This window comes from Ambystoma mexicanum, chromosome 5q (genome assembly GCF_040938575.1).
Source record: "Ambystoma mexicanum isolate Mex_15411 chromosome 5q, UKY_AmexF1_1, whole genome shotgun sequence".
NCBI classification, from domain to species: Eukaryota; Metazoa; Chordata; class Amphibia; order Caudata; family Ambystomatidae; genus Ambystoma; species Ambystoma mexicanum.
In genome coordinates this window covers 513,425,834-513,446,747 of record NC_090933.1, presented here as the reverse complement: position 1 = coordinate 513,446,747, position 20,914 = coordinate 513,425,834, and the positions used below count along the sequence as shown (strand labels likewise).

The window sequence follows — 20,914 nt, the reverse complement described above, 5'->3', positions numbered from 1 at the left end:
TTTTGCTTGATTAATCTCAAGTGATTGGAGGCTAGAAATACAAGGTCTAGGCTAGATTCACTTTGGTACTGTGGCAACCACTTTGAGATGGTGCTGATTTCAATCACTGCAATAGTAAGGATTATGGAGCGGATTTATTATTAAATATCTAGTACATAATCATTCATACACATAAAACTGTACTGGGGCCCTAGGGTTGGAACCGAACCTTGCTAAGCTCTGTTCTTTGTTGTGATGCCCTTATTGTTGATGCAAGGTCGCAGGATGCGTTTGAGGTGAAGTCCACACCTCTTGTTTTATGAAAAAGGGTTTTCCCTGGATCCCTCGCAGTTGAGTGTTTTTACAAAGAACAGATTTTCCACGCTGTTTTGCGCTGGTGACAAGTGCAAGATTTTATTCATCAGATCACTGTTTTCAATCAATCTGATGAATAAAATCTTAAACGTATTACCAAACGTAAAACAGCGTGGAAAACCTATTCTCTATAAAAACACTCAACTGCGAGGTATCCAGGAAAACCCCTTTTTCATATACACTAAACAATTGATACTATCTAGCTAAAAACGATAAAGTGTAGTATGCCATTACATTGAACCATATACATTGAACCATATTCTTTGCTACAATTTCGCATTACTGGTCTAATCACGGTAAATGTAACAAACACTGCATGTTCAGATGTTACAACAGGTTGGTTAGGCGAGGGAGCATAACAGAACAGTGGAGAAAGAATTAGTGAAATGTGACCAGGATCTGTGTGTGAAGATAGCGGAGGATTGTGGGAAAATGCAAATAAATCGGAAGAAGGAAGCAAATTAGTGGGACAGGCAATGGAAGTCACAGGGCGTTGCAGAGAGACAGGTTAATGGTCCATGGACATATTTAACATAACTAATTGCTGGAAGAAGTGATTTTGGGATGATCAAAACGCTAATTAGCGTGAGAGGGATTGAACAATACATTGTCTGGTAGCAGGATTGAAAAGGAAGGAGTTGAGAAATAAAAGGGGTAGGGAAAGAAAAGCAGAATAAATGTATATAAAAATAGAATAAGTCTAAGAACATTAAACCTCTAGACTGATAACAGCACACTGCATCACAGATGCGGAACTAAAGCAGTGACATTATAGTAAACCGCTCTTATTAGGAATCTAAGGTACAGTGGAGTCTACCATCTTGGGACCATTTCCACAACAATAAATTGCAATTTACCAGCATTTAATTGAATGAAAATGAATTTGTATAAGATTCAAATGGGGTAGCCTATGTCATAAAGCAGATCTGTACTGAACCACCACTAAAAACAAATATGTTAGGCAAGCGAGTCTTCAAAGATAGAACCAAGCAAATCTATTCACTGAGACTATAGGTTTCAGCCCACGTTTCTAGCTAACTGATTGTCAGGTTCCGCCGTGCCGGGAGCGAATATACAATAGAAACGTATGCACAATACTACATAGTAGAAAAGCCCTTTTGTTTTACAAATGATAACCAATAAAACATTCACAATAAAGACAGTCCAACTACCAACAATTTTCAAACACACCATCAAGTATTTCACAATCCAACAGGCTTATTTCCTTATGGCAAGTGTAGGACATTATTCAAGCAAAGCCATTATTGTGCAGCTCTTTTCAATCTCAGGTGCACCTTTTTAATCTCAGGTGCACCTAACCTATAAACCACACACAATCAAGAACACTGAATACAAAATGAATACAATATTCATTTGCATTTTGGCAACAACATACATTATATACAATATGTAATTATTGTATGTTTAAGAGAACCACGTCTGTCTCAACCTGTAACAAAGTACAGAGGCCTCACAATGGGTTTTCCTCCACCTTAAATTAAATCTGTTGCATTTCGAGCTGTGCATTTGTGTGTCAAGAGATGCAAGATTAATATTCCTCACTGGCATATTACTAATGTATATTCTTTCACAATAACATGCTGGTCACCAATATCCTGTAAATATTAGTGGGCAGACAGTTCACAGATTGGGGATAGCAGTGTTGTATTATTTCTTATTCAGCAAAAAAATAAAATCTGTATGAAACAAATTAAAAAAATAAAAACGGTGTTATCCCTAGCATTGGTCCAAGGCACGTTTCTATGTTCTAGTTTGTTAGAGAAAGCACAGGTGCTGCTTTCAGAGCAGAATGATTCACTTTTGTTCCGAAAATGTCACCCTTATTAATCACCATTAGGTCACATCCGATTGGCAAAACGGTACAAATGATACTTCTCATTAGCACTGTTGCATATTGAAATTACATAGAACATAGATGTTAAAACAAGCACATTTCCTTTTGTACCATGTATGGTAATATTTTACAGTGGACGAATATAGTCAGTATTTGAGAATTAACGGGAATAAACAGGTGAATTATCTTACAATGCAGTACAATGGGTATAGTTTTCTATCACCCTATTTTTTTGTTACTTTTATGTGTCTATAGACAAGCTGGTGGCAGCAGTTACATTTTGGTCAGTCTCTCTTTCTCTTCCCCCACCTCCGTCCACGCCTCTGTGCCCCCCTCCCCTCAAAACAGCATCTGTGAAAATCAGAAGGGCAAGGATCAGTGTGCCCCTCTCCTATCCTTCATAGGGTAACATTGGGAACAAGTCCTTTTGACTCCACTCCACTCCACCTTTAGTTGTCCAACCTGGGCCAGGTATCCTGCCCCTGGAACAGACTTGGTTCTGGAAGAAACTTACCGATCCTTTGGTAAATTCTTGTGGCACTTTTACATAGTTTTAAACTAAACTAATCACCACCACAAGCCCATTGCATCCTTGTTACAGAGAACACATACCTGTGAGAAACAGTGTGTTCGGACCGTGTGACATTTGGGCACAAGGCCCCATTCATCTTAAAGCTTGGACTTCTAAAGTTAGGATATTGTGCTCATTACTGTTTCCCATCATATTATGGCATCTGTATTACTTACATGCACTGTTTGGTTGAGTTATTTGATGAAGTAGAAGTGAACATACTTGTAAATGTATATATTTTTATTTTAGAGCATTGTGATAGTACTACCTGCTAGTTTCCTTTTTCTGTGTTCTAAAGGCCTTAAATAAATAACTATTTGTATAAGACGGTTTAAATAGAACCAGGGTGCGTGTTCTATGCGGACTCATTGAGGACCCCGATTTCATCCACTCTCCTAAGACTAAGCCTTGACTGCTCTCCGTTGCTACCTTGATTGGGATTTGGCTAAACTCTCAGAGCTCCCTGTTCAACATAACTAGGATGACATCCTAAAATCTGTCCACCATGCCAGATTCTAGAAATCTTAACAGCCCAGACCCCTATGGAAATCAGGCGGCAGGGAGAAACTGATCCGGATGGTAGCTAAAAACAGAGTTGGGAACATGTGACCGCCAGATCAAGAGGAGCAGCATCACTAATGTGCTGGGCTGGAGCCTGGTCGCAGCTGAAGACCAGAAGCAGATAGACTTTGGCTACTGAGTGAGAATAAGTACAATCTGAAAAGCACCAAAGCAGGGAGGGGAAAATCGTTGCTGGTAATAGCTTTGAGTATCCCATAAAGTCAGGGGCCATCACAGGTTCTGGCTAATAGGTGTGCTCTAGTCTACATCGTCCAAGCCCAGGAGGGCACACAAGATCATAGGACAACCATATCTACACCAGGAACAACTATCAAGGTCAAGAAAGAAGAGTGCTGGAGAGTTTTAAACATCTTGAGGGAACACAAGGAAGCCCACAGGAATTAAAGTAGGGAATTTAATTTTGATTGTGACACTTAACGTCCCTTTAACAAAGTTTTTTTCACTGAATTTCATAGGTTTTTAGTAGCGCAACTTAACCATAACGTCCCTTTAAAAAAGTTTTTTCACTGAATTGCATAGGTTTTTCATAGCGCAACTTAACCATAACGTCCCTTTAACAAAGTTTTTTTTAATATCCCTAACTTCATATACATGTAACATAGAACATACTGAACCCCCACGTAGTGATTTTGATGTCCGCGGACTACCGCCATGTCCGTGGACATATCGAGAATCTGAGCGTAGTGAATGTAAATTTAAATAGTGTGCCCCTTTTCCCCTTTGAAGTTGGCTCTGAAAAGAGCCATTTTTTTTGTTTTTTTTACAGATGCTTGACAGACACCTGTTATTTTGTATTTTTTTCTTGGTTTTTTTTTCTTACTTTACTCCTAAAATCTTCACATAACCTTCTTCAAAGCAACCCTTACATTCCAAAATAGAAAGGCATTTCCGTAAAAGATAGAGGTGCCATCTTCTTTAAAATTAACAGTATTACTGGTATCAATATTCTCATTATTACAGAAGAACATACCAGCTCTAAGCATGAAGGCACACATGCCTCGGTTGATGACACACCTAGCAATGTTTCGCTGAGGACAAAAAACGGAACTATTGTCCCATATTGCCCTAGGTAGTAATCCAGAAAAAATTACTTTCGCATTTGGAAGGATCTTCATTATGGCTTGAACCAAGCGTTCCAAATCAGCCAACAAAGTAGGGGCACTGACGTTGCCCAAATGGAAAGCACCATAGTGCAAAACTACCACATGCGGACTGTTCACATTGCCCATATCCTCACAAACTTGTACAATTCCCTGTACATTGCAATCAGGCACAGTGCTCCACACCACCTCCACTCCTTTCACATCAAAGTTCTTTTCAACATGCAGTGTACTGTTGTAAACCATGCACAAACATATCTCCAAGCACCAACACCCTGACTTTCTCTACTTCTGCCATCTTCACCACACACAGTCTCTTTCAACACAAATCCACAACCTCGACATCTGATTGGCTAATCCGTACAGTCTTCTTTCCATGTTGGATTTGCTGGAAAACCCTGGATGTAGCACGCCCTGTCCACGGACAGCCGCGGTGTCCGCGGATCGCGTAACTCTTCGACACCACTTCTACCATTTCCACTTTACTCTCTGTGCCATTCCCTCATTGCATACAGCTAAGCAGTCACACAATACGAAGAACGTCCTCAGGACACCCCCATTTTGTTTATTTTCGAACATTTCAGGACAATTATCATTTCATTATTCAACATATTAACATCATTACAAATATTATACTTTCGTCTTGTACGCTGCACACAATGCTATGTTTCTCCATTAGTAGCTCAGTATACTAGATAGAACCACATAATACAATGCTATATATATCTATGCATCTTTCAAAGCACTAACTACGGTATGATATTTATTGCAATGATCCTTGACACTTTTTTCGCAACATTATAATAAAAATCCCTAGTACACAAATTTCATGAAAAGTAAATGCACATGTGATGTCATCAGTGATGTCATCAATGACATTTGCGATGTCATCTTTGATGTGCTGGATGTTAGTCTTAGCAGTGCATGGTGGTGGCGCGAGTTATGGTTGCTTAGCTTACCATAACTGGCGAATTTCAGGGGTTTTTCGGCTTTACTTGGAACCATAACGTCCCTTAAACAAACTTTTTTTATTAGCACGCAAACAATATAGAAAGATGTAGTGTAAACAACAAGTTCTCACAGATGGCTTTACACAGAATGTTGCAAAGTAAGCATTTATGCTCGTTCACAGTGAAGGTCAGCTGCTTACATTTTTTTCTCGCGGCCCGGAGAGGCCCACGACTCCCGGTATAAGGTTCTATTTTTTTTTTTACCTTGACAGACAGATTGTGCTGAAAGACTTCTTTTGAATAAGTGTAGCAAAAACGTAAGACACGATAAAGCTGAAATTTCTGAAACAAAACCACTTTTGTATATTATATCACTTTGAGAAAGATCGTTGGCACATGCGGTGTCGTATTTTGGGACTGCACTACACTTGGACAATGGAAAATGCAATTATAATGTAAGTAACCCTTTAGATTATTTTATACTGGAATATAATAACAATAGCGTGGCATTAAAGCCCGATCAAGTTGTACTTGTTCGTTCAATGTGGCATATTGTTTTCTGCCGCGCACTATCACCGCCGAATTGATCCCCTGTCGTTTAGAGGGCTCTGAAAAAGGCAGACGACACAGGATGGGTTAATAGAAATAATTTAACCAGTCTGTAGCCGGTCAAGCGCTCTACTCGCTGTGCCACTTTACTGTAGCTGGTCAAGTGGCACAGCGAGTAGAGCGCTCGCTTTGACATCCGTGCCCAGCTTGCTAATGCAGGTTCGAATCCCGGCACGGCCAAACTCAGCCTTTCATCCTTCCATGGCCGATAAATGAGCACCACACACCGTGGGTAATAATAAGCAGCGCTGAGATACCTGACGGTTCTTAGCGCTATATAAATGCGAAAATATTATTTTATTATTAACATACTCCGTTGCACTATCTTCGCTAGCAAATAGTTTCATGCCCTAATAAATAAAATGAATATTTTTAATAAAGATCGGCTGGTGAGACTAATTTATGTTTTTTAAAACCGATATGTTGCCCCATTTTGCCAATGTCACGATTTTCAGACTCCAGCGGATGGATTGTTCAACTGCCAGGTGCAGCTCCATGTAAGCAACTTCATGACCCTCACCATTTTATGGGACAATCGCCAAGGACCCCTTACGCAGTACTAGCGGCTAGAAGCAACATACCAACCATTATGGTGGTCTAATGCCTCGTTGTTGGAGCAACCTTCCGATTATCAGTGCGACCATTTACTGCTTTTATCATAAACCAACAGCCTATCTACCGCAAAGGAACAGCGCGTGGCTCAAAATAAACTTTTGCTGATCGACAGCAGAGACAATTGCAAATCGCTGAATATTCACTAAACATTTCATGTGAAATAAATGTACTTTACCAAATGTACAATCCTGCCGTTTACTTTTAATCCACAGTTTCATATTCCGAATTGTGGCGCACTGTGTTCTAAGCTGATCTAACACCCTCTGTACCGCAAAGGAACATCGCGTGGCTAAACATGAACTTTTGCGGATCTACAACAAAGACAAATGCAAATCGCTGAATATTCACTAAACAGTTGATGTCAAATAAATGTACTTTACAAAATTTACAGTCTTGCTGTTTGCTTTTAAATCACAGTTTTATATTCCGAATTGTGGCGCGCTGTGTTGTGACATAATGTGTGTTGTCTTCCGGGTCTGTGTAAAGTCGCGTAGGACTGGAGACGACTAGGCGCGTTTGATGACGCACACTGTAACGCGACGGAGAGAGGCGGGGAAGATAAAAGCTTTCATAATGTCAGGCTTAGGGGCGGGAGATATGATTTAGTGTTGCAAAAGCAAGTCAGCCAGGTCAAGAGCGCCAGTCATAGGATTATCACATAATATCGGCGCACACCAGCCTGATTTATCGTTTCTTTAGTGGACAAAAAGTCGGGTGAGGCCCATAGGAAATTGTACTATCAGCGGACAAAAGGAGGGTTCGTAGAATACTTTCAACCTGACAACGAACAATACAAACAACGTTCTCAGAACACCCCCATTTTGTGTAATTGCAACCATTTCGGGACACCGCAAGTGTTCTTAGAACACATTCAACCAACAGATTACAATACAGACAGCGTCCTCAGGACACGCCCAGTTTGTGTATTTACGAACATTTAAATACACCGCGAGTGTTTTTAGCTCAATTTTACCTTCCTTGCGAACAAAAAGGACACATACTCCGTCCTCTGAACACCCCACCATTTAGTTTATTTACAAAATGTCAGAACAGCCGTGTTCTCCGCGGACAAATCGAACACAACAAAAGCGTATAGCACATAAAAAACAAAATATTGAACCTATCTCATACTCCCCCGCCCTCCCCAAACATTCTTACACACCAACACACTCCACTAAATACAATTTTTAATCCAAATTTCACCGCGCTGTCCGCGGTCAACGACGAATACAAGATGACGGGCGCCACAGAAAATCTGACATGCCCCACGCCGTCCAATCAGCGAACACGTCGCATGTCTGCGGACATGATGCAAGCCCATGGGCCAATCGGGGTGCTGTCCGCGGAGCGAACAGGGAAGTCTGTCCGCGAAGCGAACACAGATATCACTAATATTTTTGCCTTACATTTTGGTCATTTTTAAATAAACTACTGGACGGATTTACACCAAATTTGCAAAAGCACGCTTTTGGGACCAAGCCGCCGCTCCTGCCGCAAATTTGGTGCAAATCCGTCCAGCGGTTCGGCCTGTAGCCATGCGCAAAGTTTTTCCCATTATGTCTATAGGAAAAAACAAAAGTTTTGGGAACCCCATTATAACTTTGCCCTCCCTGGACCAAACCTCTCCAAACTTTGCAAAACAATTCACACTGGGCCATATACTTCTTTTGCAAGGTTTGGTGAGGATTCGTCCAGAGGGAGCGAAGTTATAAGCCACCCAAAAAGTGTTGTTCCTATGGAAACGCCAACTTAACCATAACTACATGGACGCTACCGCGTAATGTACACAAAATAGAAATAGAAGCTAAGTCATATTTAACAAACTCATACTAACACATTCCGTAATCCAAGTCAATATACCATATCTATAAGCACATGTTTTTAAAGACAGTAAACCATAACTTCTAACACTGGCTCCAGCAAACCTAGTACTTAATTGGATGTTTGTACAACACTCACATTCTATGACAATATGCACTAGATTATGGTACCAATTGTAAACTTGCTAGAAAATTCACTGTGGCCAATTGAATCGGTAGTTGCGAACAATTCATGATAGACCAGCACATCATCTCCTCTAGAATTCCCAAGAATTTACAATGTTTCGCAAAGTGAATTTTTCTACTGTCCCTCAAACAAGGACACAAGTGTTCTAGAGTCTCTGCCACCCCTCTTGAACAAAAATGACAAGTTATCACTGGGTAGAATTAAACGCTGTTTTGTCAGAACATCTTTTGTGTGCCATAAGTTAAACCGTAAACAAATAACTGCAAGTCTATAAAATGGTGTTTGAGTCTCAACAAATATGGGGCCAAAATGCGCAATTTCTTTGGAGGGAATCTACTAGTGTCACCTCCTTGATAACCCAAGCATGTATCGCAGGTATTGATCCAGTCGGCACATTATAGCTTCTCTTTAGCTTTCTCAGGATTTGAAACCAACAATTCAATGGTTATATCAGCAGAGCCCAAAGTTTGACAAACCTTATTTACCCAGGTTGTCATGAACCGATCTTTTGTTCTAAACATATACACATATAGTAATCGCAATGTAACATCGTCATTAGTTGATATGAGACATATCCTAAAGAGGGAGCAGAGTCTCCAGTTATAGAGCGAGTGGAGGGAGACTAGACCCAGCTCGTACCTAATCCAGGCATGCAGCACACAACCTGGTAGAAACATAATTTGTTTCCAGAATCAACACCAAATCATCTGCATACATCAGAGCTTTAATGGCATGTGTGCCTAATTTTGGTGAATCTGAAACTATCTTGACAAACACATTTTAAAGATCATATATAAAAGTAGTTAAAGATATATGAGGCCAGCAACCACCCTGTTTAAGTCCTCGAGCTGTTTTGACTGGGGCAGACAACACTCCATCCAGCGAGAGACGCACACAAATAGATGTGTCAGAGTGCAACGCATGAATGATTTCCAATAGTGTAGTTGGGCATTGAGCTCTAATTTTTTTTAGTAATAGCCCTCTCAAGATTAAGTCAAACGCAGAGTATAAATCTACGAATGCAAAGAATGTTGGTTGTTTCGTAGCTCGACACTGTGCCTTCAGAGCATTGAGACATAGCAGATTAGTGTGCGTGCCCATCCCCGGGACAAAACCTGTTTGGCACGGATCGCGTAGATGGTTTGACTTAGTCCAGGCATTGAAATCACGCAACACCAATTTTGAAAAGATTTTACCAGGGGCATCCAATAGGGCGATGGGCCCGTAATTTTGGGGCAAGGAGCGATCTCCCTTTTTAAAAATGGGAATAATTACTGATGTTTTCCATGACGCCGGGACCTTGCACGTTTTCACAGTTAATTGAAAAATCTGATCTAATAAGATTGCCCACTTATGAACATTTGATTTTAGTGTAACATTAGTGATACCATCGGGTCGAGCAGCTCTAGGTGTGCTTCTTGTCGTATCAGCACCTCAATGGTTGTCGGAGAAAACTCCAGAGACCAACCAGCTGCTCTTGGACAGGTCACTTGTGTTTCCACAAAATCAGGATCAGCATACAGCTCAGCAAAATGCTTGACCCATTTTTCTTCACTGACGGCCATAAGTCGTGCATCGATCCTGTGAATTGACGGCTTGATTATTAATTAGCATCCACATCTGTGCAGAGTTTATGTTTGCCATCGCACTGGACATATGTTCACTGTCGTGTTGATACATAATGTATTTTCTTGCTTTAACCCAATTTTTGTGCACACATTTCACATGATTTAGATCTTTTTGATATGATATATTACCTGCTGCTATGATAAGCTTTCTTTTTTTCCGATAGGCAGCACGTACAATTTGTATATCATAGTCAAAGATATGGTGATGCTTCACCTGAGCTTTTAAGGGCCCGGTGATGGTATTTGTAAATGGTAGCAGTAATTCTATATAATGTACCGGTCTCGCCGCCCTTGCATCATTTTCCAGAGATTGTCTATATGCCAACACCTTTGTGTCAGACCATTTTAAACGTTATTTTGCAGAGTTAATTGCCACTGGATGGTTTATAAAGAGTCTTCTCTCCTGAGCACAGTCTGCTGCAATAGTTAGCGATAATAATTTATGGTCGCTATGTGGCAATTCATATACATTCAGGCTCTTAACCTGGTGAAATAGTAGGTTGTCTACATAAATGTAATCAATCGTGTTTGTGCTGTTATTTCTAAACCATGTGGTATGGGCGGGAACATCACCGCTTACAGCTCCATTCACCATATGGAATTGTCTTTCCTTATGAATGACATCCATTTTCGGACGTCTTTGGTTTGATGATTCGGGTTCCAACAATCCAGGTTTAGGTCTCCAAGAATAATAGTGTGTGTTATGTTGATGGCAGTGTTCATTAAATGCAGGCTTCTATTTCATGCAGTGTAAAAAGCCTCATCTGGCATGGCCACTGGTTTTCGATATAAATTGACTAGAGCTATAATCCATGCTCCAAAATTAATTTTCACCAGCTGGATATACGCACTTTCTGTAGCCCATTCGCTGATAGTCAAACCCATTTTCACATTCACTACCACCAGCAGTCCTGAAGAAGGACGCCCTCCGGTTGATAGGGCCGGTAGCAAGATAGCGTCATAGCCATTCCAAACTGTAAGAGAGGTCAGCCAACTTTCTTGGAGGGCAATGTGAAACGCCACCAGAAACATTTGGAGTGAGGATTGTAGATGGGTACGGCCTCTCGAATTCTAGCTTGCGATGCTCAAGACTGAGCGGGGGCAGCTTGTGTGGTTAATTATGCACTCTCAAAGAGAACCCCCCCTCTTTGCGCTCAATGTTTTTTGTACTATGATAAATGTTAGGTTTTGAGACAACGCTTTGTGGTTCACTGGGCAAGCACTCTGGATCTTCTGCCAGCAAGAAACCCATGTCAAACAATCTCATTTTTTCTTGCCATATTAAATTGGCCACAACTCCTGACGGTATCCACAGTCTGATTACCGAATTGGTGAACTGAGAGATGAATTCAATTTGTTCTATGTCATTTGAGGAAACAGCTTGAAGTGTTCTCACATAACTGAAGATGTTCAGCACACTTTTCCGATTCAACACATAAGAAGGAAAATCTCCTTCTCTGCATTTCATGATAAAGAAGTGAGTTTCTCCATTTTTGCTGTATTGATGTAGCACAGTTGGGGGAGCAGCAGTGGAACTAATATCATATACAAGGGGGAGTCTACAGGTTTGGTGTCCTCCTGTTATACAAAGTTTCATGTGAAGTCACATCTACAACCAGTGGCTGCGGGTGATGCATATTTGCTCCCTGCACCCCTAGTTTAGGCTGCCCATCGAAAACCACTTGGGGAGGAGGATCAGGATGCATTGCAGTGCGTTCCAATAGGTAAGCATCTATCATTTATTTGATGGAGGCAACCATCGACTGAGACTGCTTATAGCTGGTTTTGGCGGGATAATGTCTACCTGCTTCATCGCCACTTTGTTGGGCAATGGAACAGTGTGAGTGCTCTGTTCAGCCACTGCTGCCAGCCTCAATGAGTCAACGAGTTGGTTCAGGGAACAGTGTATAGGAGGGCAGGCTGAAGGGGCGGTAACCAACCCCGCTTCATTAGTGGACGTACTAGGCAGTGTTTGCTCTTTCCTAATGGTTACATGTGAGACCGCACAGTTCAAACCATTATTAATGCTTCCTGTGGAACAAGTGGCCGGAGTAATGGTGCCACCAATTGCTTGAAAAAATGCATTCATGGTCTATTTTGGCCCTTTAAAGTTTGGCATATTTTTTGTTTTCTTTGATATAGTCCTCGGCCCCTTTAGATTTGTTCGCCCGGTGTTTTTCTTTTGGTATAAGTTACCCGGCCTGTGCTTTGAAGAGGGCAGATTAACATTTGAATCATCTTCGTTTCCCACCTGTGCATCTTCCGACCACAGATCAATATATGAGGAATCTTTACCCATTTGTGGAGAGTCAATCGTTAAGGGACTACCACAGGATGAATAATTTCTGCTATGAGTGGCTGGACCGGCACATACACCACATCCTGCGAATCTAAACCCAGTTCAACCCGCGGAATGGTGGGCTGGTCAACCTCTTTTACTCTCGCACAGTTTTGATTTAGGTCAGGCAACAATTTGTGGTTAGCATTCAAACCGCATGCGAGTTCTTCTAGCAAGATGGCTTGTCTAGTTCGTCTTTGGTCTAATGTTTCAAACAGACTTAGTACTGAGTTATTGATTGCTACTAAAGCCAGTTCCATAATTCCGGAATTGGGTAAGCTAGTAGCTTTGTTTTCACTGAACAACGATATGTTCCTAGGAGCCCTCGGGGTGGGCTGCACAAATGAAGGAGAGGATGTCCGTGATAGCGAGATGGACGAAGAAATCGATTCTGCCACGCCTTTACAGTCTTCAATCTCCTCCATGATGGAGATTGGAGACTCGCATTGGCTAGCATAAATCGAAATAGCAGAGCTATCACCTATATCAGGACGAAAAGGGATGGGCGATAATGCTAAAGGTATATGTCTCACATTTTTGGTACAGTGTGGTTTGACAGAGTCCAGAATCGTTTGATCAGAAAGTGTACGACTCCTGGAGAACTTCGCAGAAGAGATAACAGCGTTCAGTGCAGTTTTATAAGGGGGCAGTTGTACAGACTGCCCAGCTGTCCCAATGGCAGCACAAGGCGTAACAAGAGGCCCACACTTTAGGGAGTTAACAGCAATACTAGGCGGTGGGCCCCCGATCCCCCTTAATCCTTCCCCCCTATTACTGTAAGGGGTAATCGTGATTGTCCTATGGGTGGAATGTAACATTTTTGTTGTTTCCACTATTTCTGCAATATTTGGAATTCCCATTGGCATGTTTGATTTTAAAGTATACATTTAAATATTGCAGTTAAGCAAATTGTGAGCACAGCACATCAGACAGATATAATGACAAAGAACCACTCCCACCCTGTTCCACCTTGAACAGCAAGTAAGACAGCCACAACTCAAACCTCAAAACAGCTAACTCTGCTGCAGTTCAAGCCCTATCTTTGCACGTCGCACCACCGCGGCGAAGCAGCAAAGCGGTACTTGCCAGAGTGCGCGCGCGCTGTGCGCGTGCATTCGCTTTAAGTAGGCAAGTTCAAACTTGATGTAAGAGCCAATCCCTGTTAGCTAGAGGCGGGACAAAGCCAGTCCGTCAATCACTTTTTTCACTCAGCTGCCAGGTGCTGCAGATAGGTCCAATAGTGGTAGTTCCAACAGTAGCAAGTTCGAGCAAAGCAGAGCAACGAGATCAGCAAAGCGGTACTTATTCCGGTACTTGCCCGAGTACACTTTTTGTAAGATTACACTAGCTAGGGAATGTAGCTAGAGAATGTAAAATAACTCTCCAGCTATACAATAAAACCTTTCTCTCTCTAAGAGAAATGCATTCGGTTCCAGTTGTTTCAACTTACGTTCTGAGAACAAATGAAAATACAAATAAGTATTTTCCCACACTAGGTCCTCTCCTAGCATAGATGCATTCACTTGGTTTTGTTTCACCTCCATCTTGACGCTGTAAACCAGTTTCTCCAATCCTCACAGAGGGTAAAATAAAGTCGCTGAACTTGTTATCCTGCATTTCGAATATACTGTTGCACCCACAACTGGACGATTGTATTATGGAGGACCAGTGCTTGTCACTAGATTAAAAATAGACATTTATATACTTTGATATATAACATTAGGGTTGCAAATGTATAGAAGTGCTATGGACCACAAGATAGCACACTGCTTCAATGAAACAGACAATCATGAGAATTATGAAGAGAATGCCTTTAGACAAGCTCTCTGCAGGCACCTTTCAAATGGTGTGGATAACTTGCCTCCAGAGATTCATGGGAAACGTCTGTACATGTGACAGTTTTGGTGTAGCATACAAAGAACAGTTTTCCATTCAAATTACTTTAATATGCATTTTAACCCAGAACATGATCAACTGAATAAAGCCATTTACAGCAGACATTCAAACGTTTGCAAGATATTTTGTTGCCATTTCTCAAGCTGTTACATGTAAAAATGCAAACCAGAATGATTTAGGGAACAAACATCAAACAAAATCATTGTCTACCATCAAGTATATTAAATTATGGATCCAAAGAACGTGATTGCTCTAGGTCTCGCAGTATTTAGAGGACACTCATCCAAATGATTTCTTCTACATAAAACACGAACATGCGAAAGAAGCAGCCAACAGTAATTTTAAACTGCTCCAAACTATTTTAAGTAAAAGGCTGTTTACTTTATCCATCAAGTGTTATGAAGAAAGAGGGTACATTGTTCAAATTTCTTCTTTTCCAAGAATGACGCCATGATAAACAGCAAGTGGATTGTGAACCAATCAATGGACTTGCATTTGAAAAGCGATGCATAGCTTGAAAATACCAAGGTCCTTTTACTTTTTACAATTAAAATACTGAGATAGTTAGGCTTTCCTTTAACAATTTTCCTATAAGAGCAACAAGAGGGCCTGATTTTTAGGAATTTCTTGTGCCCTTCAAACTGCTCCCACATTCAAATTTAGCTTCAAAAGGGGATTCCACAAGACGGAATCAATGTTCAATCACTGTCCAATCAAATTGATAATTAGGAGACAATGGGCCTGATCACGACTTCGGTGGTAACCCTTAAATCCTGCGGTAGCGCTAATACCGCCGGATTTAAGGGTCCGCCGAATGAGGGCTTCGGCGGATTTCGCCCCAGCTCTGAGCTGGGGGGAAATCTGCCGAAAATTCGCACTATTACCGCCGGCGGTAAATCTGCTGGCGGTAAGAGCGCGAAAATTCCCCATTGAGCCCAATGGGGAATGGGGCATTCCCGAATGGGCTCAATGGGGAATGGGGAATTACTTTACTGCCGAACTCATGATCTGGCGCTATTAGCGCCGGGGAGTTCGGCGGTAGGGCTATTACCGCCGGCGGTAGAACCGCCGGCGGTAACGGCCAAGTCGTGATCAGGCCCAATGACTTTCAGACTTTGTGATGAATATTCACAACAGTTTAATTCATTTCTATGTAGCACTTGGTTATATACACTGTCAGATAGATAAGAGGTCCAGTAAATTGCAAACAGAAATAAAATGTGTTTCATCCCAGCACCTATGGCATATTCCATTAGATTATTACTAATATGGTTTTGAAGAACACATACATTTGGGTACAGAATGAAGCCCTGAACGATAGTGTGTTCCTGTTTACAACTTACCTGTTTCAAAGCCTTTTTGGTGTGCTGCTGGAAGGAAGACACTATCTTGCTTTGCACTGCTGAATTTGAAAGACTGGAGTCTCGATCAGAAGACACTTCATCAGAAACCTCCTTCAGGCCCACTGACAATAAAAGAAAAATGTTATACCACTTTAGACTTAAGATATACTGGTCACACATCAGGCATCTGGCTCCAAGTACATGTATAAGTAGTTAGAATGTGGACAGTCAAGAGAGCATTACTCATTTAACACTGCACTTTTACTAGCTTATTCAATACCTGCACATAACACACCATAAAAAGAACATTCCTATTTAAACAATGAGTTGCACGTGGGTGTGGCTAGCTCTGCTGACCCTGCCCACCGTAAACACGTATAAGTCCTTGGAGCCGCTGAACGGGTCACCTGAACTATATTACTATTTTTATGAGGGACAAAGGGCGAGAAGTATGAAGGAAAGGGGACTATGGACGAGGTGTGCAGAAGTCACTACAGTGAGTAACTTTCTTACTCCTTTGTCTCGTCCCCTTTCCAGTTCAGGGAGATTAACAAGCACTGAGTCTGTAAGGGAGGAAGGCATACTACTCTAAACAAGCTCTGAAAAACGGCCTGGCTAAACCGGACATCTGTTCTGGAACCCATATCTATGCAGTAATCCTTGCAGAAAGCAGACTGTATGGTCCAGGTAGCTACTTTGCTGATTCATCCCAGGGACATTTCTTTGGAAAGAAACCACTCTAGCCTTAGTCCTAACTGCATGCATGTTAAGGCCTTTAGAGGCTGATTTACTTTCAAGTTTGTAGGCTTCCACAAATCAATAGACAAGCCAACAAGCGATAGTAAACTTGGAAGCATGAACCTCACTGCAGCCCGCCAATTGTGACAAATCTTCTCAATTCCTAATATCAGTCTAGAAACAATTTTAGGGAATGTAGCGCATCCTAACAGTGCAAAGTTCTTTCACCTTTTGTCTTTGGAGACAATAAAAACAAGGTACGTAGGATCAAGTTCTGGTTTATGTGAAAAGCATAAACAATCTTGGGTGTGGGAGGGAGCAGGGGGCGAGTGCTGCTTTAGCTCTGTGGAACCTTGCATATGTTTGTGAGCCAGTGCTGTCAAGACAACATTAGGTCCCAGGATGTGTGAGGTCTCCCAGGGAGCTCGGACCCAGGCCCATCAGGGATGCAGCACTTGCGATTTTGAGCCGTTGCGAATAAATCCACTTGTAGATCAATCAATTTGTGGAAATTCACCTGGATTAGAGCAGTCTTGAGCGCCACTCGTGGTTTGAGTGAGAGCAGACTAGGTTGTCTCCTTCTGTACTTAGATCCCTTCTAAATGGACAGTTTGAAGGGACGCTACGTGGAATAGCACATTCCCAAATAAGAATGGCCAACTGCCAGAGGGAGAAGATATCGTAATCCCCTGCCCGTTTACATAAAACATGGCTGCCGTACTGACTTGTCAGTCCTAATGAGCACCAAGGAGTTTTGAACGATAGGCAGGAATGATATCGGAGCTTTGAAGATTACGAAAAACTCCAGAACATTTATATGGAGCTCCTTCTCCCCAAGGTAACCAAAGCAAATACATTTGCAGATGTCCCAGAGTCGCACCTCAACCCACAAGGGAGGAGTCCAATGTCATCAAATGTTGTGGGGGGGGAGAACCTGGAACAGGACACCCACCTGCAGATTTATTTTCTTGTTCCACCATTCCAGGTCTGCCCTCAATTCCATCGGGATCAAAATTTTGGTTTATTGTCTGTCCACTTCCTTATCCCAGTAAGCTCGGAGATGAAGCAGATGTCTCCTTATTTTGAAACGAGCAAAAGGCACAGCTAATATGGACGCCACCATAAGAACCAGCAGGTGTTGAAACCATCAAGCTGTAGTCTGCCAAAGCTTTAGTAAAGTAGATGTGGCCAGATTGATGTCCTGAATCCTCTCCCTGCTATGCCACTGGACTCAATTTTGTAAAACACCCAAGGAGTGGCATTCAGAGTAAATGGGGGAACCCGGTACTGAAAATTATGAACACCCGTGCCCAGTGAAAATCTAAAAAAATTCAAGAGCGCAGCCTCGATGGGAACATGAAAGTAAGCCATCTTCCAAATCCACTGCACTAAACCAATCTCCCCAGAGGTGAGACCTTTGAATCTGTGCTGGTGTAACGATCTTGAATTTTTCTACAGGGAGAGGGATTACGAAAGAAAAATCCCCAACTGTCTGCAGGCCAGTCTAGTTCTTTTTCGGGACGGTAAGAAGGTGAGAATAAATCCCACTTCCTCTTGTCAGAGTAAGGACCTCCTCTAGCTTCATTGCTTCTTTGGGTCTGTCGAGATAGGTGTGGGATGAGGAGAAGAAGCCTTAGTAGAGGTTCAGGCTGGGAGATATTATATCTGGTTGATTGCTCTTCCTGTCATGCTAACCACAAACCCCACCCCCAAAAGAACTTAAAAAGGGAATCTGACAGAGCATGCCTCAGTGGAGGAAAGGTCTTCTGAGGACCTTTGGTAAGAACTGCAAGAAAAGTGCCTGTCAAAATTGTGATTTTATTTTTATTTACTCTTAGTTAGTGGAAGAGTGAAGGGCTGGTCCGGAATTTTCTCCTGCACGTCCTGATAAAAAATGTATTGCACAACAGTTCCAGCCCTCTTCCTGGCTACTGCCCAGAAGGCTCTTATATGCTTTTTATAGGCTGGAGCAAAGCCCCGGACAGCATATAGAACATTGGTGTTGTCGAAGAAAAGGGGTGGGGCGGGGAATTCCCAGATCTCGGGGCATATTACAGGGCTGACCAGCTGAGAATTATGGTGGGTCATCTAGACCCTGACTCAAAGAAACAGCAGGTTCACACAAACAAAGTGATCTCACAGCTGGTATCATTGAGTGAATGGATGTGGGCCCCACAGAAGGAGTTTCCTAGGAGAGTTTTGGTGCACCCATTCTGGCAGTCTTATGGTCGATTTGGCGCGGGGGGGGGGTGCTCTACCTGTTGGCTGTCGATGTGGCCTTCACCCCTAAGCTGTATCTAGGAATCATCCCTGCAAAATTATAAGTGACTCGCCGTAGTGACTAACGTACTCTTAGTCCTTAGTCCCCTTTCCTCCATACTGCATGGGCGTCCCTTCCAAGGGACGGGAGACGGAACCTTATTCCCCAGAAAAAACCTTCTTCCCCATTAAATTTAGAGGTGTGCGGGCACAGCCCATGGAGCATGTGCTGCCCTGACTCCGCCCTCCGGCGCCACACCTCAGTCCCCATTGACGCATCGACAATAGATTTAACATTGCCTAATGACACCAGTATTTTTAGTGGGGAGGTTGCTGGGACGTATGGAGGAAAGGGGACTAAGGACTAAGAGTACATTCATCCCTACAGTGAGTAACTTATTACTCTTATGTCCCGTCCCCTTTCCGCCATACTGCATGGGCAATTACAATTGAATGTAGCCCCATGTTGGAGAGGAGAACCCTCCTTGAGCAAATCGGTTTCTGAGAACCGCCTGTCCGAAAGCCGTATCAGATCTAGAGCCGGCAACCAAACAGTAATGCTTGCAGAAGTGGCCGCCCTACTTATGACTTGCCAAGGGACATGGCACTGAAATGCACTGGCCGTTGCCTTGGCCCCAACTGCGTGGACGTACATGTTGGCCGGAAGCGGCCTGTGCTGGCCCTCATTCGCCTATGGGATATGGAAGCCTTGGAGGCCTGATAGCATGGTCTTGAACCTCCGAAAGTGATGAACAGGGCGTCCGATTTGCAGAAGCCCTTGGTTTCTGTCCAAGTAAAATTTCAGGGCACGCCTGACATCCAGGCAGTGCAGCGCACTCTGTGCTTCGTCCTTGGGATTGGCAAAAAAAGTAGGAAGGACTATTTCCTCATTCAAGTGGAAAGAAGATAGCACCTTGGGCAGGAAAGCTGGGTGTGCCCGCAGGACTACTTTGTCCTTGTGAAAGGTACTATATGGTTCCGAGGTGACCAGCGCCTGGATTTTGCCGACTCTACGAGCCGAGGTGAGTCCGACTAGTAAGGCCGTCTTGATGGTGACCAGCCTGATGTCAGCGGACGCCATTGGCTCGAACGGTTTGTGCGCCAGGGAGCCCAAGACTAGGTTGAGGTCCCACACCTGGTGCGGCTTCTTGACGGGTGGGTAGAGCCTCGCAAGCCCCATCAAATGTTTCTTGACAATAGGATTGGAGGAGAGAATCCCCTCCTCCGAGTTCCTGTAAGCTCTGATGGATGTGAGGTATGTACGGCAAGTGTCAACCTGCACGCCCGAGTGGGCGAGGTGCGCAGAGAAGGAAAGCACGTCGTCCAAAGTACATGCCAGGGGATGGATTCCTTTGGAGTCTGCCCAGTGGCAGAATCTGGTTCATCTGCTTTTATACTGGGCCCTGGTAGCCCTGCTCCTTCCGCCCTGTATGATTTCCAGATTAGCCTGAGAGAGGCTGAGGTGCAGCAGCATTACCTGCTCAGGAACCACACTGAGGGCTAGTTTCTGTGGCGCGGGGTGGATGACCTTGCCTGCCTATCGTGCCAGATGATGTGCTGGGCCCGTCGGGAGATTAATCGGAGGCATCTCCGAGAGGCTGAGCAGCTCCGAAAACCATGGCCTGTCCGGCCAACATGGAGCTATTAGAATGATGTTGAGTTGGCGAGACTCCTTGATCTTGCAAATTACTCTGTGAATCAGCAGCGTGGGCAGGAAGGTGTAAGCCCTCATGCCGTTCCACTGCAGCTGAAATGCGTTGCCCAGGGAGTTGGGGCCCTGTCGCTGCCAGGAGGCGAACTGAGGGCACTTCTTGTTGTGCCAGGTGGCAAAGAGATCTACCTGGGGATGACCCCGCCTGTTGTAGATCTCCTGAATAACGAGGTCGTTTAGCTGCCCCTCGTAATTATCCACTCCCAACCTGCTGAGCCTGTCCGCCTCCAGGTTGGATTCCCCCGGGAGGTGGACTGCCGTGAGGTAGATGTCGTTTTCCAGGGCCCACTCCCACATGCTGATTGCCAGTCTGCACAGAGGAGGGCATCTGGTGCCTCCCTGCTTGTTGACATAGTAC

General features: G+C 43.2%; 1 protein-coding gene across 1 annotated transcript in view; it reads right to left on the bottom strand.

Moving 5' to 3' along the window:
- Positions 1–20,914, bottom strand: part of ASXL3 (ASXL transcriptional regulator 3) — a 1,228,938-nt gene that overhangs the window by 659,367 nt on the left and 548,657 nt on the right. Inside the window, exon 5 of the mRNA XM_069620988.1 lies at positions 15,849–15,970. Coding sequence (XP_069477089.1) covers positions 15,849–15,970 — 122 coding nt within the window. The remainder of the gene's footprint in view (positions 1–15,848; positions 15,971–20,914) is intronic.